The sequence below is a fragment of the Diceros bicornis genome, chromosome 13 (assembly GCF_020826845.1).
Source record: "Diceros bicornis minor isolate mBicDic1 chromosome 13, mDicBic1.mat.cur, whole genome shotgun sequence".
Taxonomy (NCBI): Eukaryota; Metazoa; Chordata; class Mammalia; order Perissodactyla; family Rhinocerotidae; genus Diceros; species Diceros bicornis.
Window position 1 is genome coordinate 15,585,834 of NC_080752.1, and position 24,331 is coordinate 15,610,164.

Genomic DNA, 24,331 nt, shown 5'->3' on the forward strand with positions numbered 1-24,331 from the left:
CCAGACACTGCTAGGAGCTGGGGAGAGTGGTGAGCAAGAGAGACACCAGCCCTGTCCCCATGGAGCCTACAGTTCGGCTTCACATGGCTGGCGTGCAGAGTGTGAATGCAGGGGTAATGAGAGATGCATCTGGACAGTTGCCTGGGGCCAGGTCCTGAAGGGCCTTATGTGCCAAGCTGAGAAACCAAATTAAATCAAGACCGAGAGGTGGGCAGGAAGGCTGCCAGGGCAGAAAAAGCCAATGGGACAGGTCGTGTGCTAAGTGCTCTATCCTAGTGCTTTTCTCCATACCCTGTGTAGGGTCTCTCTTTTCTTGCCAGTGACTTGGAGCCACACTCACCGATGGGCACGATGATCCCAATGACAGCAGCAGTAACTGTTGAGCCCATCTTGCCGCCTTCATTCCCATCTGCAAAACACAAATATTTGCAGAATGATGCTCCATCACTGTGAGTCCAAGTCCTTGCTGGCCTCAAGCAGTAAGAACTCCCTAGCTGCTCCCTGCCCTCATTCCAAAATAATGATCCCGGCTAATGCTTAGTAATGCCATCTTTCCAGATCCTATCAAAACTCCACTGAGGTGAGCAGGACAGAGGTTATCTCCATTTCATGGATGGGGAAATTGAGTCTTATTGGGGTTTTAGGAACTCACAGATAAGCGGCAGAGCTGGGACTCAAACCCAGGACTTGTGGCCCAAGTCCCTCACCCTTTCCACAGTATTATGGTGGTAGGAAGCTGGGGCTGTGCTTGGCAGAGTGAGCACCTAGGTCTTTATGTTGCTGACTGACAGGCAGTTGCCCTTTTCATCCAGTATCTGTTGCTTCGTCTCTGTTGTTTCTGGTGGTCTGTCTGTCCATCTACATTATCAGTTTATTTTTAATAAGTAATTAAAATGAGACACAGTATAATGTAGTGAAATCAAGAGCATAGGCTCCTGGGTCAGACTTTTTGGGTTCACATCCTAGCTCTACTACTCACTACTTGTGTGACCTTGGACAAGTTATTATATATTATAAATATTATATTTCTTTACCTTTAAAATGGGGATAATGATATTACCTACCTCCTAGGAGTATTGTGAAGATGAAATGAGATAATTCATGTAAAATGCTTACTTGGCACAGTGCCTGGCACAGCCTTGCCTAGTTCAAAGAGGGTGGGGACTGGGGGAGAGGTTGTTGTGAGGCCTAAATAAAATAGGGTTTATAAATGCACATTCTAAACTGAAAAGTGTGTGGAAAGTGCACTGTATTTTTTAAAAAGTATGTTGTACCATTTTTTCACTCTTACAACAATCTTCATCATAGCATTTGTACAGCACTTTGTAGTTTAAAAGGCATTTTTCCCTTGGATCCTCATGACAACCCTCTGAGGCGTGAAGAGGAGCTATCATCTATACTTCCTCCAAGAGAGGAGATGACTGCCCGTGGCAATGGCAAATGCCACCCTCTCAGTATGTCTGTTTCTCCAAGTTACTGTAAGGGAACCTATCACGACGGGGAGAAGAGAGCTGCATTGCTTACAAAGCTCACTGTGGAAATGCTGCTGTCCTCTCACTCAGGGCCTGAGCAAACATGGACAGCGGTATTAAAGCCTAGAGTGTGATGAAGCCAGTGGGGAGACTCCCTAGTCAGAGGCTCTGCCCCAGATGAGAGGCACTCCACCCTGTCCAAACTTCAGGGTAAGTGCTCAACTCTGAAAAACCAGCTTCTGCTGGCAAGACAGGCCCAACTGGAAAGGTGCTGCCAAGCTGCTTAGGTTGTGGGCCATGCATGTATGCAAAAAATTTAAAAGATAGTTTATCCTCTTAAACTTCCCCTGGCAGGTATCTCAATTAAAAAGGTATTTGGGGGCCGGCCCAGTGGTGTAGTGGTTAAGTTTGCACGTTCTGCTTTGGTGGCCCGGGGTTCACAGGTTTTGATCCTGGGCGTGGATCTACGCACTGCTTTCAAGCCATGCTGTGGCAGGCATCCCACATAAAATAGAGGAAGATGGGTACAGATGTTAACTCAGTGCCAATCTTCCTCAGCAAAAAGAGGATTGGCAACAGATGTTAGCTCAGGGCTAATCTTCCTCACCAAAAAAAAAAAAAAAAACCTTTGCTGGTTAATGAGACAGAACATTTCTAGCAGTGACAATCCTGCTCCTGATGATTTAGTAAGTGGTGAACTTAATTATTTTCATCCCAGGGTTTGGAAAGAGGCACGAGCAGACCACAGTTATGGATATTATTATCTGGGGAACCTACTGAGGGTGCTGAGAACTGAGACCAGAGCTTTTGAAGTTTCCAAATCTGAGGGACACTCCCTTATACACGTCAGTAACATGTAACACAGACACACACCCAGAGTCAGCAGAGGCTGTGTGCATGAGCACTTCTGTTTACACCGTCTCCTTTGCCTCTCGTGGCAATCTTGTGAAGCAGGTAAGGGAAAGGTTATTATTATTCCCATTTTGTAGGTGAGGAAACTGAGGCTCAGAGACAGGAGGTAGCTTCCCTCAAGACCCTCTATAACTTAGGGGCTCCTAAGACTCTTAAATTGCAGGTGGGCACTCTATCTGCCTCTGCTTCCTCCTCAGAGATATCCAATATTCAGCTCTGGTACGATCACTTCTGCCCACAGATCCCCCATGTTGGTTTCCCTAGGACCCCTCCCATGTCACGAAAGAAGGTAGAACTCATTTCCTTACAGTGCTGGGAGTGGTTGCTGGTTGCAGGGCTTGGGGTAGACGGGCTGATGCTGGGAGCCCTGGGGACACTAACTGAGCTTGGGACCGCAGCTGCCAGGCTCGGTGTCTCTGTGCTGTGGTTCTGGTAGGTGGGGCTGTGGATGGTGGTCCCAGGGGCTCCTGTGGTGTCGGCTACTGTCCTCGTCGTGGTAGAGGCTAACGTCGTAGTTGAGGTAGATTGAGGTGCTAGAGGGGAAATACCATGGAGGTCACTTGGACAGAGAATTTTGTGCCTAAATTACTGCCTCTTTATTATACTCTGAACTCATTCTCATGGCTCAGCTCAAATGCCACTTCTGTGAAGCCTTCCCTAATCTTCCTGAGTGGGCTGTGATCTTTTCTCCAGCTGAATCCCAAGCACCTTATATGTGTTTATACTGCATATTGATTTGATAAAGATGAGTCATTAAAACAATGCTGTAGAATCAGGTGTGGGCAAGACCACTGTAACAAACTGGGAGGAGGGGAAATTACAGAAATCTAGAAGGATTTTATATGCATATTGTTACATCATTAGGTTTACATTCTCACTCCACTTTAAACAATTTAATCTGGAAATCATAAATGATGCAGCAGACTTAAGCTCAAACAAAAGGCCTTGGCCCTACATAAAGATTGGGGAATGAATATAAATTTATCTGGTTGAAGTATTAACCGACTATTAGTCCCAATCATATCACAAAAGGGCTTCAATGTAGTGTGTTAAGTTCTAGCCGAGAAATAGGCAAGCTCATAATCACCTGCATATAAATAGTCACCTGCATATAAATAGTAACTGAAGCTATGAGGATCAAGGGTTCTCAATTTGAGGTTTCCAAGGGGTTCCAGAAACCCCCTGAAACCGAATTTAAAATGTTGTGTGTAGACATGCATTTTTCTTGGGAGTGAGAAGAAAAAGCCTTGGAAGGACCCTGGGGGACACCAGCATTCAAGGAAGATAAAAAAGGAGCCTGCAAAGGCAACAAGTAGCCAGAGAAGATGCAGGAAAACCAGGAGCATATGGTGTCCCAGAAGCCAAGGGAAGATTTCAGCAGGATGGGGCCTGGTATTGCCAGGGGCCACCCTTCCTGGTAGGTCTGCTTACCTCGGTAGCACCTCTTCATGTCTGGGCCCAGCCACATTGTGTCAGGACAGGCACACGTGTACTTGGGAGAGTGGCTGGAGATCTGAGGGGCAGGAAGGCACAAGTACTCACAGCCTCCATTGGGCTGGGCACTCAGCTCGCAGGCATCTGCAGCTAAAGTGGGAGAGACATTGAGAGAGAGTTGGGGCACAGATGGGACATGCCAGGTCTTCCCTCCTCCCAAGGGTGAGGCCCTTCTCACTCGGCTTGCTCAAAAAGCTTTCTCTACTACTTTTATTGGGCCTCTTCCAGCACTGTACCTGGTATTTTATCCCCACACGTTCATTTAATCCTGACAACAACTCTGAGAGGTGGGTATCATACCCCAGACTGACAGATAAAAGACACCTGGGCTCAAAAAGCACAAATTTGTCAAAGCTATACCTCTAGTAATTTTGGAGACAATTTAAATTGAGGTCTGTTGAATTCCAAAGTCTGTGGTTTTTTTCCCCCTATGACACATACCATGTCTCTTATTTAAATTTCTAGATCTAGAATCAGGCCACCAACTTTATCTCCTTACCCACTATGCTTTCCCACCTTCACCCTGGCAGCCAGCACCTCAGTTATAGTTAGAATGAGTATATCCTAGTGATAGAGGAGGGGACAACCTAGTACTAAGATTCCTGGCTTATATTCCCAAGCAACAGGCTGACTTACTGTATGGCTCTAAGATATGTTAGCTCATACTACTTCAAAATGGGTACAAATGATAAAGGAGAAGCAGTGTGCTCCTTCACGGCAGAAGGACCTCTGGAATCAGACAGACCTAAGTTGGGTTTTAGTTGTGCCACCTGCTAACATTATTTTACCTCTTTGAGCTACAGTTTCCTCAATTGTTAAATGAGAACAGTAAAACCCACACTTTGTAGGATTGGCATAAATGGACATTATATATTTATTTACTTGTACCCAGACTTATTTCACCAAAAGCTTGAGGCAAAATGAGATAAAATATGTGACAGCAAAGCACTCTCCCAGTGAGAGGGATTGTTGCTATTACTCATGAGGGTGCTGAGACATGACATGAACATGAACACAGCCTGCCTAGTGGAGGGAAGGGACATGGGCAGGGGACTTGGGACCAGGGAAGGCTCACCTCTTGGCTGCTTCAGCTCATGGAAGATGACAATGTCATGTGGGTTATTGAGGTTCTCAGCTAGGACGGAGATTTCCAGGCCATTGAGCCGATTTGCACTGAAAATGGCCTCATTCTCCAGATCTGTCCAGAACACCTTGTCCTGTGGGGTACAGATGCAGGGGATGGGAGTCCTAGAGCCTAAACCTGTGACCTCAATCTGAGGGCTCAGCCCCAAACCACAGTCACAAGAACTGCCTTGACATCCTCCCTGAGCTCTCCTATTCACAGATACAGAGTGGGACTCAGCCTCTGATCTGTGGCATAAGCTCTGGTCCCCTTCTGTCTCAGACGGTTCTTCAGTGATTCCGTGCTCTGGCCTGAAGGCTGCTCATTAATGCTGAGCTGGGCCTGCCTCCTGGGGTCCAGCAGAAACCCACGGCTGGGTCTCTATAGCTGTTACCATTACTGGGGCCTGGGACCAAGATTGGAGGGGATGTGTGAGCTCCTGAGGAGCATTCCCTGCTGGGTCTCCTACAGCCTCTGGATATACACACGTATGCATCCAGTGGTTAGCCCATATCAGCCTAGATGTGCATCTGTTGGAATCCACATTTATGGGTTCAACCATGCAGCCTCATACTCAGATCTAGACACATACCCACATGCTCATCTACACACACAAAGGCACACTTGTCTCTAAATAATCACTCATCTAAGTATTGGTATATATATTAACACTCACAAGCACCAGGACGTACAGGAATGCACGCTTTTAAATGGATGCATTTATGTATACACATGCACATACATATACTTTACACGTACATGCCACATATATGCACAAGCACATACACATGTCCAAACACACCTGTCTTTTGAAGAAAGGGCTGGACTTGGAGGTGGGCTTTGCCCACAATTTCAGAGTGGTGCTGGGTGATGTCACTCCAAGCAAATATTGTCAATGCCCACTGTCCCCTTGCTTTCCCTCCCCTTAAGGCAGAGTTAGTTTTGAGGAAGGGGTAGGTGTGTGAGAACTTGGTTGGTTCTGGCTTCCTCATTTCCCGAGGAGAAAGGTTGTTAGGGTCAGAACACAGGAGAGTCTTGACTCTTCAACCTCCTGGGGGCTTCTTGAGGACTGGGATGATGTCTGATTCACTTCTATGACCCCAGTGTCCAGCAAAGGTCAGTGAAAGTGTGCTGAATTGAATAGCAACTTTCGGGCCATTTCCTGAGTAAATCATACTAAGGAAATGTATATTCCTTCTTCCCTCCCTCCCTTTATTGGATACCTTCTGTACATGTGGGTATAGTGCTGGGTGCTGCAGGTACAGAGAGGAAACATACATGGTCTAGCAACTTATCTGTGAGAAGTGCTCTGAGAGAGGGGTCTTGGGACGGGAGCACAGGAAAGGCTGCCAGGTGGACAACGAGCTGCAAAGCCTTTGTTTGTAGGCAGCTCACAAATTGTGTACAAACAAGTCAGTTGGCTTCCCTGTCCCTTTGTTTCCATTTAGACAAATCTCAGCAAGTCGTCCTATTTGAATAAGCCTTTTCTAAGCTTCAGCTTCCTGATGGGGCCATGCCTCCCCTCACAGGGCTCACCTCAAACACAGCTATCCCAAAAGGGTGGCTCAGGAAGTCAGGGGAGGAAATCAGCATCTTTCTGTTGCTTCCACTGAAGTCAATGCTGGACAGCTGGTGCAGCTTGGAGTCTACCCAGTACAAGCGCTGGTTCAACAAATCTTTGGGAGGAGAAAGGAGATGGGGGATCAGGTCATGAGCCTGGGACTGCAGCCTGGATCTCTGCTCCTCTGTGCCTCTCCCTGCCCACATCTCCAGGCTAGGCCTCAGACTGAGGCCAGCCTGGGGCAACCATCAGGAAACACAGGCACTGGCACTATGAGGGGACACAGAAACAAGACCCAGGCAGAGCTCCACACGGTGGGCAGGACCAGGTGTTGGGAGAGGCTCCCAGTCCAGGGAAGGCAGCTCACCCAAGGTGATTCCGTTGGGCCACTCAATATTGTCTGACACCAGTGTTTGTCGGTCCACACCGTTGAGCCCAGATTTCTCGATCTTGGCCTGGTACCCCCAGTCAGACCAATACATGAACCTAAAACAGAGAAGAACCCAATTGGGCTTCTTGTCAGGGAACAGGATTGGGGTGGTCTGGGTCACAAGGGCTCAATGACCCACTGATTGTTGAAGATTATGCTTAGTGGGGACTGGGAAGACCTCTGAAATCCACTGGAACCATCAAATCTTAGAGCTGGTAGGCACTTTTCATCTGAGCACCTGGGGAAGCCTGTATGCCCCGAAAATCCACCCGGCCTCAGCTGAACAGCCTGTGAGCCCATCTCTTCTGCTTCCGGCAGCTCCAACTAGAGCCCTAGCCTGCCAGAGCAGGAAGGGCCCTTGTCGACCCTCTCTTACTTTCCTGGTCTACAGTGGAGAAAGCAGACGACCTCCTCGGGGTCACACAGCTAAAACTCTGTCCAGGCCTTCTCTCTCTCTTTTCTTGAACGCTTATTGAGTACTTACTAGGTGCCAGGCTCTGGGCTGAGTGGTTTCACCTCACGTACTTACAAATGCAGTGATCACTGCCCCTCTAATCTGTCCTTACAGAACAGACAACATGAGCTTCTAAAAATGGAAATAAGTTGTCACTCTCCTGTTTTTTTTTTGTAATTGAGATATAATTGACATATAACATTATTAGTTTCAAGTGTACAACATAATGATTCGACATTTGTATATATTGTGAAATGGTCACCATAATAAGTCTAGTTAACATCCATCACCACACACAGTTAAAATTTTTTTTCTTGTGATGAGAACTTTTAAGATCTATCACTCTCCTGGTTTTAAACTTGACAGCAGCTTCTCTTATTGCCCTTAAAACAAAATCCCAAATCCTTACCACAGCTAATAGGGCTCTGCATGATCGGGCCCCTGCCTGCCTCTTTGGCTGTCTCTCCTGCCACCACCCTCCACCTCCCTTCCAAACCCCATACCTGCCCCACAGGTTTCTCTTAGTTCCTCTAGGGCACCAAGCCTTTCTCACTCCAGGCCTTCGAAAGCCTCTGGCCCCCACTCTTTCCCTGGTTAGTATAAATGTCTTCAGTAGAGACTCTTTCTCTGACCCCTCAATGTAAGCAGGTTCTCCCTGTTATTACCTCCTTAAGCCCCCTGTTCTTGCCCTCCACAGCACTTACACAACTGGTTATTGATGTCTGCATTCGGGTAGTGCGGTAGTGCAGTGTATTTGTTTACTGTCTGTTTTCCCCACTGGTCTGTAAGCTCCATTGAGGGTAGACTCCTCGTCTTTCTTGTTCCTCATTTTATAACTGGCAGGTAGCTCATGTGTGGCATATAATAGGTCCTTATTTAATAATATTTGTTGAACAAAGTAATGTTTTCATTTTAGCCTCATAGCAGCCACAGGAGGGTATAATTATTAGTCCCATTTTACAGATGAATAAATTGTGGCTCAGAGGGGTTGACTTCCCGAAGATCACATTGTTAATAAGTAGCGGAGCCAGGCTTCAAACTCAAATGCAAACTGGACTCTAAAGCCTGTGTGCTTAATCCTCCTCAAAACTGCCTCTGCTGAAACCTGGTGTCAAGCCAAGGCTGACCCCGTGCTAGGGGGCTGAGTGGTTGTCCTGGATAACTTCCATTTGCCACTTTGTATTTACTCTCTACTCATCTCCATTCTGCTCTGTACACCAAAAAGCTGACCCATGTGGGAACGACATCAATGGGCTTGGCTCCCTAGCCTTCTGGCTTCCAGTTGTGTAGAGCAAAATATTGGAGGGGGAGAAGGAGGAGACAGAGGTCAGTATATTTATCCCCCCAACCTTCCCCTACAGCATTGCCTCTGGCTGGCTAATGCTCTGAAGGTGACCCTCCCTACTACAGACTCAGTACGTGTCTCGAGTGCCTAGTACTGTGCTGTGTGCACCTGATGCATGCTCATTAAATGGCAGCTGTCAGTCACTTCCCAAGGCCTTGTACATCCTCAGGTGGCCACCCTCGCCCCCAGCTGCCTTCACTGGAAGAAGAGGGTTTTCTTACCCCTGTTCGACACTTATGGAAACAGCAGCAAGAAGAAGCTGGTGATGCTGGTAAACTTAATATGATACAGCTGCTGAAAAACCATGCCATCTTAGGACATCCCCACTGAGGGAGGGATGCGGTCCTGCTCTGTTCAGAATCCACTACCCACAATATGGAGGTGTGGCCAGAGCAGGGCAGCCTGGGTGGTGAGGGGCCCAGAGACTGTGGGCAACAGAGGTGAGGAGGAGTTGGGCAGCCTGGAGCAGAGGAGACCCAGTGATCTTGGTCCTCAAATCTCGCTGGCTGTCCTGCAGGGCAGGGAGTAGACATGTTTGATGTGACTCCAGAGGCCAATGGAGGAAGTCAAAGGGAGACAGATTTGAGAATATGAGAAAAAAAAAAACCTCTTTCCAATGGGCAAAGCTGCTCCAAAATGAATCAGGCCCTATGGGAAGTAATGAGCTCCCTGTCTCTCTGGAAGTGTGTGAGCAGCCACCAGATGCCCACCTGCAGCATGCAGTAGCCTGAGGAAAGACTTTCCACTAGGAGCTTCTACTAGGCAATCTCTAGAGCCCTATTCTGCTCCGAGATGCTCTGATTCTACGATATGATGAGTGAGCAGCTGAGTCTCAGGAGAACCCTGGTGACAAATGTCCAAAGAACTCTTGGTCAGGGGTTAACAGGCTGAGGGGCCTACATGGACTTTCTTCCCTATGGGCTGTGTCTGAGTGGCCCAGCACCTTCCGAAGCCCTCAAGATAGCTCTTGTGACAGACACATGAGGACTGAGCACCTGCAGTGGGAGAATGGCAAGTTCCAAGTGGGGACACTCACCCTTGCAGGGGGTCAACAGCAATGGCCCGGGGTTCACTGAGGTTATGGCTGAAGAGAGTGCAACGGCGGCTGCCATCGACTTTGGCCACTGAGATGGTCTTGTTGCCCGAGTCAGTCCAGTAGATGTGCTTGTGGACCCAGTCCACTGCCAGGCCCTCTGGAGAGTGCAGCTGCTCATCAATGAGGACCTCCTGCTCTGCCGGGTCACTGGCCTTGTCCAGGTAGGCGCTAGGAGCAACCAGAGCTGGCCATGGGGCAGGTGTTCCACCCATGGTCTGTCTGGAGCTGCCTGTGCACCCTTCCCCTCTCTTTCTTCCCTCTGTGCCATGGCAGTGGATTTCAGAGGAACTTGGCTAATTTCTGTTCAACACACTCCCTGGGCCACCAGGGAAAGATACAGGCTTGAATCAGCCAGAGCCTCTGGCCTCGAGGAGCTAAGTTTAGTGGGGAATAGAAATGTACAGGCAGATAATTACAGTACAAGATGATTACAGAAAGCATTAGAGGCTATAGCAGTAGAGAAATGGAGACTATATCATCCTGGAGGGTTGGAGAAGGCTTTGTAGTTGAGTCCTGAAGGACTAGTTTACCAGGAACACAAAGAACAGAAAGCAGAGGGAACAGCATGTGCAAATGCCCAGAGGTGTGCATTCTGGAATAGTGAGATATTCAGTGGGGGTAGAGTGGGATATGTGGGATGTAAGACTGGAAGTAACTACAGGCAGGGGCCACATCCTGACAGGCTCTGCATGCCATACTAAGGAGTCAGGATTTTATCCTGGAGAGGGTAACTGAATAGGTCGAAGGACATGGTCAGATAGGCATGTTAGATCACTGTGGCACCTATGGAATATGAGCTGGATTGGAAGGGGATGGAATGAAGGCAGGAGACTGGTTAGGAGGCTGTTACAGCATCCAGCATCCAGGTGAGAGATGAAGAGGGTCTGCAGAAGGGTTGTGCCAGTGAGAATGGAGAGAAGGGGCTGATAATAGAGTAGACACTCAGGAGGCAACCTTACAGGACTGTCTGTCTCCCAAACGCTTCTCTCCCACACCCTCTCTCTGGGCAATTTGTTCCACAGTGCCCACTGCCATCCACAACTCTCACCTTCCCATCCCAACAACTCTCTTAAGCTCCAGGTTGGAAAGCCAACTGGCTTGCCTCGGATGCCCCATGGACACCTTGAACTCAACACATGCAAAACTGCTCATCCCCATTCCCCTTCCCTCAGCCAGCCAGGCAGACTGCCCAGCCCCCACTCCACCCCCTCCACTGCCCCCATCTCAGAGAACAGCACCACTGTCCACGAAACCTCCCAAGCCAGAAATCGAAACTCCCAAAGTGACCCCGGGAGTTCATTTTTACTCTTCCTCCTTCAGCCCCATATCCAGTCTGTCATCAAATCCTGCCTCTTTCAGTCACAGCTGATGGACAGGCACTGCTCTAGCTGTTTCTGGGTGTGACTGTGAACTCAGTGTGTGTCTCTGGGTGTTTGGGGTGTGGCAGGCTTTGAGTTGTCCGTGAGGAGCACTTGGTATACTTGCTGCCATCCATCCATCCCATCCTTCTTTTTTTTTTAAATTTTTTTAAATTTTTATTTATTTATTTTTTCCCCCAAAGCCCCAGTAGATAGTTGTGTGTCATAGCTGCACATCCTTCTAGTTGCTGTATGTGGGACGCAGCCTCAGCATGGCCGGAGAAGCGGTGCGTCGGTGCGCGCCCGGGATCCGAACCCGGGCCGCCGGGCCACCAGCAGCGGAGCACACGCACTTAACCGCTAAGCCACGGGGCCGGCCCAATCCCATCCTTCTTACAACAGTCTAGCCAGAGCCTGTCCTGTCACATGGGACTCAGGTTAAAGAAAGGACATGGCTGCCAGAAGGGGGCCTGAGCATGCAAGGAGGCAGGCTTGTGGTATCTGAGAAAGACCTAGCAGAAAGCCTCCTCATGTGTGTGAGGAGCCTTCCTGAGAGCCAAGGTCCACTGACTGGTGTGAAGGGCTAGATTGGGGGTAGTGCCATCCAGGAAGATTTCCCTGACCCCCAGATTGAGTCAGAGGCCTCCTCTGTACTTTCCCTGCATGATTATCACAGTGGATGTCACTGTGTTATGAGTGGGATCCTCCAGGCAGGATCAGGTTTGAGTCATCTTTGAGTCCCCAGGATCCAACACACGGATATGTGAGCTGCTTTGAAATTCCTCACCAAAGCCAGGGATTTCTTCCTTTCTGCTCTGGCTGAACATTTCCTGTGTCCTGCACTGCCCCACTACGCCACCAGAGGTCAGTCAAAGCCCAGGTGTGTGGGGCTCAAAGCTGCTCTCCCAACCGAGCCCTCAGCCTAGGCTGGCCCAGGGGGTGGAGAAGTCCCAGCAGTTCCATATCCACTGTGATCCTGCATCCCTTCCCAAGCCCCAACTCTGTCCTGGGGAATCCTGGAGGCAAAAGGGGTGCAGAGGCTGCCCTTCTTCTCCTCCTCTGTCAGCCCCTGCCCCCACCCAGGCCTGGATGCAGGACACCTGCCACGGCTCACCTGTAGATCTTGCGGTAGGAGAGGTCACACCAGTAGATGCGATTGGTGGCAACTTCGACATCCAGTGCCACGACGTTCTTGAGCATGGGGATGAGGCGCAAGTAGTCCCGCTTCACCAGGTCTATCCTCCGTACTTCGTGCCGGTTGGTGAAGATTAGCGACGGACTTCTGCCAGCTGCCATGCAGGGAGGTCAAGAGAGAAAGGGTCAGTGCAAGAGGCAGGGAGTCTGGAGACCAAGGCTCTGCCACTGGTTTGCTGGGTGATGCCTCATTTTCCTATTAAAAAGGAGTGACAATTCCTAGCTCACAGGTTAGAGGAGCAGATGAACTAATGGGTACAAAAATCATAAGATGCAAAGTACCACACATAACAGGAGGATTTTTATTCTTCTTCTTAGACACAAAGTCCCTCAAAATCTTTTATGATTCTCCATTTCTTCCGTGGGCTTGCACTGAAGGCCTTCTGCAGTGTGACCCCAAGCTCACCATCCTGCCTCATCACTCACCCCTCCTAACACACCTTGATTCCAGCCACCAGACTGCCTGTCATTACATAGCCACAGCAGAGCTTTGCTGCCTCGGGGCCTTTGCTCAAGTCATCCCCTCTATCTAGAATGCATTTCTCCCCAGCAACTACCACCTCCTCTGCTTAGGGCCCCACTGCAATGTTCAAGAAGGGGCAAACGTGAGCATTAAGTATTTTAGAAAGATGAATGAGGCTGCAGTGCAGAGGACAGACATCAGGGCTAGGGGTGAGACTCAAGGGAAGAGATTTAAGGAGGTCGTTGTGAGTCCTTAGTTTATACAGAGAGAGTATTTGGGGACATGGCAAGAGATGAAGCTGCAGAGGCTGGCAGGGCCAGATCACAAAGGGTCTGTGAGCTAGGTGAAGAGTCTGCACTTTATTCTGAGCCACTAGCTGGGGTAGGATGTGTGTAATATATGACAGATTATATACATGTAATGGAGACAACACACAACTGCCTATGTATACACAAACTCATTTTCAGACTTAGGATTAGATTTTAGGAAGATCATCAGTGACCCAGACATTCCTGGCTGCTCCATAGGGAGGGTCACTGTCCCACAGGCCTAGGAGGGCACCCAGCACAGGTGCCACTCCCCCAGCCTGTTCTCAGATGTATCGGGCTACTCTCAAGCACCAACACTGAGGGGCAACACCTGTCCCTGGAGCTACCTATGCCTTCTCCCCCTCTTGTTTTCCAGCTGACACTTCTGCAGGCCACCTGGTCCCTGTCACTGTGCTTCTGTGCCAGGCTAATGTGTTCCCCGGGGCAGGGTGGGATCAGCACAGAGCCATGTGGGGCCCCGGTGGGGGCTATGACCCGTGTGTAGTGATGGAGACTATTTCCAAGCAGGGTGAGGGTGAGAGCAAGGGCGTGGTACAACAGAGAGCACAGGAAAATAGGGCTCCAAGTACAGGAAGGAGACAGGAGGAGCGCTGGGTTCAGGGCCCAGCTCTGCCACTGACAAACTGACTTTCCTCATCCCAAAATGAGAGCAATGACACACTTGGTCTTCCTCAAGGCAGGAGCTGGGTTACAGGGTATCTTGTGGTGATTTTTACTGAGAGCTGTGACTATGACAGGAACCCTGTGTGTTTATGGTTTGAGTTCTTGTGTAACTGCACTTCAGATATTCATCTGTGGGGGTTTTGTGTATACATGAGCAGTTGTGTATTGTCTCCACTGCATGTATATAATCCGTGTTGTATATCACGTGTCCCATGTGGTGGTAAACACAGGTTGCATGTTACATGTGATGTGCTAATATATGTGTTATACAGTTTGGGTGGTATGTTTTTGGGTATATGGGCTACGTGTCAATTACTGCGCCTGCTGTCTTGTTATAATCTATGCATTGTGTATTGTGTTGTACATCTGAACTCCAGACTCTCATATCCAACTGCCTATTCAGTACTTCCACTTAGATGTCTGAACAGTTTTCTTAAACTTATCATCTCCAAATCAATGTAATATTCCCCCAAACCTGCTTTTCTCACCATTTTTCCCAAGTCCATAAATAGCAATAGTATTTTTCTAATTGCTTGGCCAAAAACCTTGGAGTCATCTTGGACTCCTTGTTTTCTCTCACATCCCACATTCAATTCATACAAATCCTGTTGCTTGAAAATAAATCCTGGTCTTCCAAATATATCCAGTCTGTCCGCTTCTCATTATTCCTACTGCAACACCCTGGTCCAAGCCACCATCGCCTGCCTCTCTTCTGGATTATAGTCATGTGATGGGATATGTTCTGAGAAATGTGTCGTTAGGCGATTTCATCGTTGTGTGAACACCATAGAGTGTACTTACACAAACCTAGATGGTGTAGCCTACTACACACCCAGGCTATATGGTACTAATCTTATGCGGCCACCGTCAAATATGTGGTCCGTCATATATGTGTTTCGTTGACTGAAGCATCGTTATGTGGCACGTGACTGTCTTGCAAAAACCTCTTAAATGGTTTCCCTGCTTCCTCCCTTGTCCCCTACAGTCTATTTTCAACACAGCAACCAGAGAGAGCCTGTTAAAATGTAAGGCACACCATGTCCCTCCTCTACTCAAAACTCTCAAAGGCTCCCCCCTGACTTAGAGTGAAATCGGAAGTCAGCCCTTATAATGGTCTAGAAGGCCTTTGAGTCACCTCTCTGACTTCATCTCCTCCTATTCTCCTTGCTCCAGTGGCACTGGCTTCCTCGTTGTTATCTGAATACACCAGGCATGCTCCTGCCTTAGGGTCTCTGCACTTTCTGTTCCTTCGGCCTGAAATGCAGTTCCTGTACATAAGTGCATGGCTCACTCCTTTACCTCCTTCAGGTCTTTACTCAAATGTCAGTGAGGGGTTCCTTGACCACTCCATCTAAAACTGACCCACTGCCCTCCTGGATCTCCCTGTCCTCTTCCTTACTTTACGTTTCTCCTGAACACTTATCACCATCTGCCATGCCCTGTATTTGATCTATTTATCTGATTTCTTGTTTGTCTCACCCCCGAGGATGTAAGTCCCATGAGGGCAGACAGGGATTTTGCTTACTGCTGAATCCCCAGTGTCTACAACGTTAGGTGCTCAGTATAAAGAATTGAATAAAATGAGAGTTCAGTTGGCTGAACTGATCAATGAATAGGTCTGCACGTGTCATGCTCTGTGTGTGGGCTGCCCAGGCTGTGTGTGTAGTCCAGTTTGTGTCTATACGTTGGGTCCTGTGCGAGTGCAATCTCTGTGGGCTGACTGGGTGGCTCTCTGCAGTGTCTGTGTGGGTGTTAGTGTGCATTGTGCGTATAACATATATTTGCACTCTGAGCACAGTGTCTGCCCACGCATGCATGCACGCACATCCGCTCCTCACATATGTGGAAACGTGCTGCTTTCTGTACCCCCTCAGAGCTGCCTGCCTGCCCCCGACCTTCGCATGTCCATACCGACAGCCTTGCAGTTCTTGGTCAGTGTGTCCATCTCGTAGCCAGGGTGGCACTCGCACTTAAAGTAGCCTTTGTAGTTGACACAGATCTGGCTGCAGGCGTCTGGGTCCTCACACTCGTCAATGTCTGTGGGGAGAAGCAGAGGTCAGAACTGGCAGGAGGATCTGCCTCTGCTTGAGGGGGTGAGGGGAGGGTCTCACCGCCACAGGTCTTCTGGTCCAAGAGCCGGTAGCCCGCTGGGCATGTGCACTCAAAGCCAATCTTGAGGTCGGAGCAGATGTGGGAGCAGCCACCATTGTTGTGCAGACACTCGTTCAGCCCTGGGGAGGGACGTGGGCTCCTGAGGGTCCAAGAGCCCAGACTGGGGTGGAGGCAGGGCAGGGGTGGGGCCTAGAGCTGCAGCAGACTCAGGGCAGCAGAACTGCCACGGAGCCAGTGTGCTCTGCAACCTCATCAAGCCTCAGGCTCATTAACCACGTGACTGGGCGAGAGGAGGTGCAGAGAGGGGCAGATCCTGGCTCAAGGCCAGACACACAGACAGAGACAGAGTGGAACCAGAACTCAGGTCCTCTGCCTCTCAGGCCAGGGCTCTGTCCACCACCAGGCTGGAGGCAGCTAGGCTACCTAAGGTCTTTCCTGTCACAAAGACGTTTCTTACAGCTCCTCATTCCTCGTGACCTTAGAGTTCAAGGGGCCTGCGTGTACCATGTTCAACCCTCAGGATACCCCAAGAATCCTTCTGAAATGCCCTTACTTGAACATCTCCAGCCTCAGGGAGCCCACTTCCCTCCTGAGGCAGCTAGTTACCCCTGGAACAGCACTGCCTGTTATAAAGTTCTTCCTCACAGGATCGGCCACCCTTTAGCTTCTGCCCCCACTCCCAGCTCTGCTGTGTGGGGTTAGCCACAGTCCAATGGCTCCCTCAGAATCTCCTAAAAGCACTGATTTCTGGTCCCCTGCCATTCAGGTGGCTTTCTCTGGATACACTCCATCTGTCCATGTCCCTCTCTGGACAGGGCCCAGAGCTAGTCTGCCACCCAGAAGGGGTCTGAACAACAAAGGTTGGCCCCTGTTGAGCTTTTGGTTATCTGCGACTCCCAGGCCCTTTTCTACACAGAGCTATTGCTGAGTCAATTCTCTTCTACCACAAACTAATATGATGGATTTTTTTTCACTTCCTCTGCTCTTAGCACCTATCTCTATTCCTATACTTAGTCACGGGCCTGGTCCTGGGATTACCAACTGCTACAAGGGATGAAGGGACGCCAGGAGGACATCTGCTTCCCCCGACCTACACTCCCCCCACCTTCTGGCAGGGTCCTAGGGGAGGTCAGGGAGGCTAGGACCAAGGCTCACCCAGTTCTCACAGCGTCTTCTGAGCTTTAGAATCACAGAGGGTTAATTCTGCAAGCCAAGGGAAGGTGCCATGCCACCCCTCTGCCCACCAGGCTCATGCACCACCACTCCAGCCAAGCCAAGCAGAGCTGAGCTGAGCCAGCCATGGCCATGAACACAGCTGGTCTGAGCTGCCCACCCCAGGCCATGCACAGCTGTGGGTGCCCCACCTCCAGCCTGAGCCATGCTTAGGGAATGTCCCCCTTTACCCCTGGGCCTCCTCCTGTTTCCCCAGGACGTTGGCGTAACTGAAAGAACAAGACCACAGCAACCTCATGACTGAGGGGCCGGGGGTGACTCAGCCAGGCCCAGCCCTGGGAAGCCCCAGCCTCTCAGGGTAGGCTGAGCCATGAACTTTGGGGTGGTCTCTGTGGGGTACCACCTCCAGGAATCTGTCACTCCAGCCTTTCTTGACCACTCCCACACCATATTATTCCCCTAGCGCCATCCATTCATTTGTTCGCCGACTCACTCACTGTCTCATTCATGCATCTACCCACTTCCTCCCTCTCCTTTTGCAGGTAGCAGCAACTCAACAACTGTATTTACTGAGCACTTGATGGACTGGCATGTGTAGGATGGCTCTGAAAGGAGAAAGGAGAGAGCTCAAGGTGATTCAGTTGTCTATGAAAGAGGAAGGCACAGAGTCCTCCAGGGCTGAAGTAGGTTGGGGCTAGAGAATGGGTAATGGGTCTGGACCTGTCCATCTGTGTCCCCTTCCCTGGAAGGCCAGCACCAAGGCAGAGGCTGAAAGGGATTCTCTGGGCCTTCCCAAGTCTATCTAGCCAGGAAGTGATTCTGCTGGGAGGCCTGCAGGGGAGGAGAGGGCCAGTGCTCCAGAGAGGTCCACCATGGAAGGAAGGGGCAGTGTCACTTCCCCCAGCACGTGCATACACCTGCATGCGCACACCTGCATGCATAAACACACACGCGCATACACACACACACACACACACACACACACACACACACAAGCTTACGTGCAGAGGCACAGACAGGCCCATGCAGTCCACATTCACAGACGGGGGAACACACACAGAGACAGACATGTGATGCAGTTCCCTTGCTTTACTCAGAGAAGGAGTCATGGATACAGATACTGACCTCTCACCAGCACAGAGACACAAACGCATGCGTACCTACTTCTCTTTGGTGTGTCATGCAAAAGACAAGAGAGAAGAGAGTCTAGTCGGTTAGTAGTCCCTGGCTAGCTCCAAAGCTGGGCAGAGCAGGGGTCTAGGCTCAGTTCTCCTGCTTCCCTATCCTCCTTTCCATAGGTTCCTTCTTCTGGGACTTTTCTGGGCAGGGCTTCTGAGGGGGTAGTGGGGAGTCTGTCTCCTACAAGCTCCGATGGAGGCTGAGTGACCTTCGCCCAGCTACTCTTCCTTCAAAATCAATTTTTAAATCTTCAAAAGGGGCAGAAACATTCTGTTCTTGGGGGGCTCCAGAGAATGAAGCTCCTCTGAGTGCCCAAGAGGGGAGGTACTGGGTGAATGGGTCTGCCAGGAAGGTAGGCTCTGACTTACCAGGAATTCTCTGGCCAAACCCCTGACCTCAGAAGTGAACCTTCCTGGAGCCCTTACTGGGTTTCCAGCATGTTCTCTGGGATGCCCACCACACCTACAGCCCAGACTCTCCCGTTCTTTTTACCTTGGAACCTACCCTGACAGCTCTAGCCATGAGGACAGCCACCTCATTCTGCTCCTCACTCATGTCCAGCATGTAAGTGTGGTCTCTCAGAAAGTCCAAGCTCCTCAGGGCTCAGGATGGTGCCCCCTTCTGCTGCTGGGTCTGCACTGCTCTTACCCAGGCCTGGCCTGAGCTAGGTGGCCTTGAGATGTGCCTTAATTGGCCAACTGCCTACTGTCCCACCTCTCCCTCTGCAGGAACTCCTGCAGGGGGCTGGAAGTCCTCACAGGCCAGGGCAGAAACACCGAGGAAGAGAGGACATTTTAGACTACTGAATGTAGAAGGACTGAGGAGGAGAGGCCGGGTTTGTGAGAGGAAACATGATTTTTGAGCACCTGGGGTGGAAAGGAAAAGCCCTTAGATTTGTAGAGATGCAGAACAAGAGGCCCCAAAGGCAGAGAGCCCTGTCTGAGGCCACAGGACAGCGCATGAATCCAGAGAGAGGGTCAGAGGAGAAAATATGCAGAGGGGAGGCGGGGGCCTTGGCCCAGATGCCAGGAGGCGGCGTGGCAGGGAGGGTTAGTCCAGCAGTAGACAGGTTCTGTAGACAGGTACTGTACCACACTCTTTCAGAGGCTCATCCGACCAGTCCCGGCAGTCCCTCTGAGTATCACACACTTTCCCGCCGTCCACGCACTCGCCACTCTTACACTGAAATCTGCGCGGACCCTCACATGTTGACTCTGTCAGGCCAGACAAAAGAGTGGACAGCACCTGTGAGGCCTTGGGCAGGGAGGGCTGGGCTGGGCCGGGCCCATGAGAGGCAAGCAGAGTCCCAGCCCCAGTCCCCACTGGTCTCTAGAGGGTGGCCCAGGACAGACCGCTGAATACAGGGTTGGTGAGAGCTCTGCTCACAGGACAGGACCCTAGGGATAATCAGGAACCCAAGCATCAACTAGCTTGGCAGGGCCAGGGGTCTGCATCTGATCTGGCAGTCCTGGGGCCCTGGGAGGAAAAAGCAGCAGCTCTACAGAGACCCTGGGGACTGGACTGAGCTTCTGAGGGGGACCTTTGCCCCAGAGGCCCTGGATAGGGGACGCTGCCTTACTGCCCAACCCTTTATCCATTTCCACAGATGACCAGTAGGTCAGGGTCCCTGCTCCTACAGGGGGTGAGTGATGACCAGAGAGCCATCTGAGAATTAAGGGGGCTCCCTGGGGAACAGGACCCTGCCTCTGCTCAGACTGGGAACTAGTGGGAGACCTGCTTGGAGGCTTGGACGTGGACAAATGGTGGGGGCTGGACTTCCTGCAGTGCCCGTTCGTGTCTCCCTGGGGGGGACATGACCCCCTTTCAGCTTTTGCAAAGTCCTTAAAAATCTAGTTCTGGTGCCACTAGGACCCCAGGGAGGGGATCCGGGTGACTTAGGGGCAGGTGATGCTCTGCGGGAAGACGCATCTCAGGGACCAAGGGGAGACCTCTCCCAGCTCTGCTCTCCGAGCCAGGGGAGAGCTCAGGGCTTTTCCTCATGGAGGATGCTGCCCCTTGCCTCCACACGCACCCTGCAGGCAGCCAGCTTCGTCACTCCCGTCTGGACAGTCCTGTTCCTGGTTGCAGAGCTTGACTGCAGGGACACAAGTCCCATCCCCACACTGGAACTCGTCCCCACGGCAGGTCCCCAGCGCTGCCAAGAGAGGGCAAGAGGAGAGAGTCAGAGCCACTGTGGTATTGGGACAGCTGTCCTCCCCCCACCCCATATCCACCCCTGGCAAGATCAGAACCAGTGGCTGAGCTTGGGAGTCCTCAAGGACACCTGGCCCAGGCACTTCCAGTATACAGATGGGGAGACTGAAGCTCAGAGAGGCAAGGCCTCACCCAGGGTCACACAGCACTCTGGCTGGCAGAGCCAGGACTAAAACTCAGGTCTCCTGTTTCTCCTCCACCGCCTCTCCCCAGAGCCACCCCCCCAGGGCAGACACCTGGCCTTCTTTTGAGTTTCGTGTTCATTACTTAATGACTTCATCCCTTCAGCAAACCCTTCCTGGGTACCCACTGCGTTTGGGGGCACTGTGCTGGAGTGGGGAACCCAGAGACTGCTAGGAGCCTCCTCACCCTCTAGGAGCTCAGGGTGCAGAGGGGAGCTGAGGAATGAACAGCTGAGGACCGCACAGTGGGGGATGTGCCGTAAGAGAGGGCGTCTCAGGCACCTGCGGTGGCCCAGGGGAGACACCCAGCCCAGCTGGGACGGTGGGAGGAGTCTGGGCCAGGCCTTAAAGGACAGCAGGCCCAGCGGGTAGGGAGGGTTGGGAGCGTTACCCAGGTCTCCAGGCACTGGAACCAGTGGGGGACTGCCTGGGACGGGGAAAGGCAGCAGTGGGAAGTATGACAGGGAGGCCATCACCAAAGGACACAGGTACCCGTGAAGACCCTTGGCCTCTGGAGTTAGACCTGAGCTCCGCAGCTCAGGAGCCAAGTGACCTGAGCCACGTCACTTCACTTTTCCCAGGCTCACTCTCCTCCGCAGGCGAGTTAGGAGGCCGCGCCTGGTGGACGGGTGCCAGGCCGAGCGGCGGGGCCGCGCGATACGGGGCGGCGGGGGCTTACGGCAGTCGGCCTCGTCCGACTTGTCCTTGCAGTCGCGGTCGCCGTCGCAGCGCCAGCCCAGGTGCACGCACTCGCCGCTGCGGCAGGCGAACTGGGCGGCGGCGGTGCAGGCGGCGGGCGCAGGCGTGGGCCCCGGGGCGCGGCCGCACAGCTCGGCCGCCTCGTCGGCGCGGTCCTCGCAGTCGAACTGGCGGTCGCAGACCCAGCGCTCGGGGATGCAGGCGCCGCCGTCGCCGCCGCAGCGGAACTCGCGGGGCCCGCAGGCCGGGTCGGCGCAGCCGCGCTCGTCGCTGCCGTCGCCGCAGTCGTCGTCGCCATCGCACACGAACACGGCGGCCAGGCACGAGCGGTTGCTGCACTGGAACTCGTGCGGGGCGCACACTGCGCGGGACAGAGAGCCGGTCGGCCCGCCGGACCACATCCCGGCTACCCGGGCCCGCCGGTCTTGCTGCAGGGGCCCTGACCCTCACCTCTGGGCCAGAAGGAGCCCCGCCTGGGGACCGAATGGTGGCCATGTGGTCAGAGACAGCAAAGGGGGCTTCCGTTCCGGGTCCTGCCAGGGTCATGCTGGTGACCTTGGGCAACACCCTGCCGCCCCCCCCCCCCCCCCCCGCCCCCCCAGCCTCACTGGGACTGAGAATTCCTGCCTGCTGCCAGCAGGATGGTGGGACCAGGAGAGTCTCTAAAGCTGCAGAGCAGTGCCTGTCTTGAAGGACTTGGTGATGTTCCTAGGAAAGGTAACGTGGCACTGACCCTTCCAGGGAACAAGGTGTGGGGCTGTTTCCATACAGCACAGCTCAGGGCCCACCTCACCCCCAGCACTAGCCCATGTGAGTGCCAGGGCCTGCCATCCAAGGCCACTGGCCTGGAGCCACTGCTCTGCTCCATCACCTCACACACCCTGGCTTCAGCAACACTAGACCATTTGCACATGTTCCCACCTCTGGGCCTTTGCCCAAGCTGTTCTCTGCTGGGTACCCACCTCGCGCCCACCATCTCTACATTCCACAGTGATGAGTTCTCCTTCTTCAAGGACCCAAATTCCACCTCTTTCATAAAACGCTTTGTGCTCCTCTGCTTGGGAGGTCTCCCTCCACCTCTGCTCTCCTTTCAGGTGCCCTTCACAGGCTGCTCAGGTGTCTGGGTCTCATGTCCTTCTTCATCTGCCCCCCCATCACAAGCTGCCTGGGGACCAACTGCGAGACTGACCCACCTTGCCCTGAGGGCCTGGCACAGAGCTCCCTGCAGTGGGTGGATGTGAAGTGGATGGATGCTGGACCAGCTCGGTGTGAGGAGTAAGTAAGGAATGTTCAGCAGTTAAAGGCATAGATCACTGGCCCTGCCTGCAGCCCTGGGCTTCCCCTCTCTGGTGGACTGCTCTGAGCTCAGAGGTTAGGAGGGCCTTAGAGACCACCAGACCAACTGCCAATTTACACATGGGGAAACCGAGGCCCAGAGAGGGGAGCAGCTTGCCCAGGGTCACACAGTCAGTCCACGGTGACGAAGGAACCAGATCCCAGGTTTGCGGCTCTTCCTTCCTACTCTGACTCCTCTCGGCCTTCTGGTTTTCTCCTCCCTTCCTAGAATTAAGTTGTTTTCAGATCAGTGACCTCCATGCCTCCTTCCCTCCTTCCTGTCCTCAGACAGCCCAAGAACAGGTCTGAGGGCCCATGTGGGGTGCGGATGTAGTGGCTGTGGCCACAGGTAACATGGTGGTGGCAGCACCAGATCTCTCCACATGGGGGCGCCCAGAGTCCGTATTTTTATTTTCTGACAGAAAAATGTCCTTTTTTCATTGTTATTGAACATAAAATAGAATGATGTCTTCAGTTTCACAATGTAGGCAGCTCTTGTCAGGTGTTGCTGACAGCTCTATCAAGTTTCTGACAGATGCATTTTTCCCCCTTCTGGGCTTTTGGGATGTTGGGATGGTGGGAAAAGCACGCACTACCCTGTGATGTCTGCCTCTGAAGATTATTCTGATGCCTAGATTAGCTCTCCTCCTTCCTGTCCAGACTCAGCTTGTACACGTCCGGGGAGGGAGGACTCACTGTGTTCAGAGTTCTGGGAGGAAGTGCTTCTTTATACTGAATTCTCCCTGAGGTTTTGAAGCTGACAGCAATTTTGAGATCTATATTCTCCAGCCTACACCCAGACACCCCACTCGCAGCATTCACAAATGGAAGAAGATCTGAGGGATGAGAGAAGGGAGAATTCCTTTTCCTTTGCCCAAGTGGTTGGCAGCTGTAGCAGAGAAGCCCAGTAAGACCTTCTAACACCCCTGTCTCCTATAGTTAACAGGGAACATTCCTGCCACAACATGCCCTAGTCAGGGCTGTTCCCATCCCCTGCCCTAGTGGCTGATGACCTTTATGACTGAGGAAACATCTGATTATGGGGGGTGAGGATGGAAGAGGATTCTCATTGATCACTGAGGCCCCACAAAATTATCACAGCTGAAGGAACAAGCCAGTGCCGTCACTGGGGCTTTGAAACTGCTGGACCCAGCCAGGATCTCCCGCATACCCAGATGCTTCCTGCTTCAGACACATCCAAACTCCAGACTTAGAATCAGAGTGCTGTGACTCAGAAGCTTCCAGAGATGGCATTTCCCCTGGGCCAGGAAGGATGGATAGGACGCAAATACAGAGGCTGGTGGAGGGAGTGGGCTGGGGCGGGCAAGTGCCTGGCAGAAGTGACCGCCCAGATCACAGCCTAGTTATCGACAGCCAGCCTGTCTCCCCCATTTATCGTGAGCTCCCAGAGGGAGGACTGTGTAGGATTCACCTCATCGTCCCTTCCAGAGCCTGGCTCCAGGCCTGGCACACAGTAGGTGCCCATCAAATTGAAACAAGCACAGCCCCACTGGCCCACGACCTGCTGGCCTGCTCCCTGGGA

The 24,331-nt window shown here is 51.9% G+C and overlaps 1 protein-coding gene across 11 annotated transcripts in view; it reads right to left on the reverse strand.

Annotated features, from left to right (window-relative positions):
- LRP8 (LDL receptor related protein 8) overlaps positions 1-24,331 on the reverse strand; it is an 81,149-nt gene that overhangs the window by 11,514 nt on the left and 45,304 nt on the right. For 2 of the 11 annotated variants that reach the window (XM_058552451.1, XM_058552454.1), the window contains exons 5-17: positions 21,434-21,814; positions 20,391-20,513; positions 19,450-19,572; positions 16,006-16,125; positions 15,806-15,931; positions 12,360-12,534; positions 9,828-10,055; positions 6,930-7,048; positions 6,538-6,677; positions 4,954-5,095; positions 3,816-3,968; positions 2,693-2,917; positions 341-409 (exon numbers count right to left, since the gene is read on the reverse strand). In XM_058552451.1, the coding sequence (XP_058408434.1) occupies positions 341-409; positions 2,693-2,917; positions 3,816-3,968; positions 4,954-5,095; positions 6,538-6,677; positions 6,930-7,048; positions 9,828-10,055; positions 12,360-12,534; positions 15,806-15,931; positions 16,006-16,125; positions 19,450-19,572; positions 20,391-20,513; positions 21,434-21,814 (2,124 nt within the window). Of the gene's footprint in view, positions 1-340; positions 410-2,692; positions 2,918-3,815; positions 3,969-4,953; positions 5,096-6,537; positions 6,678-6,929; positions 7,049-9,827; positions 10,056-12,359; positions 12,535-15,805; positions 15,932-16,005; positions 16,126-17,409; positions 17,449-19,449; positions 19,573-20,390; positions 20,514-20,941; positions 21,393-21,433; positions 21,815-24,331 lie in introns of those variants that run through there. The other 9 variants (XM_058552453.1, XM_058552457.1, XM_058552452.1 and 6 more) reach the window with 8 other exon arrangements.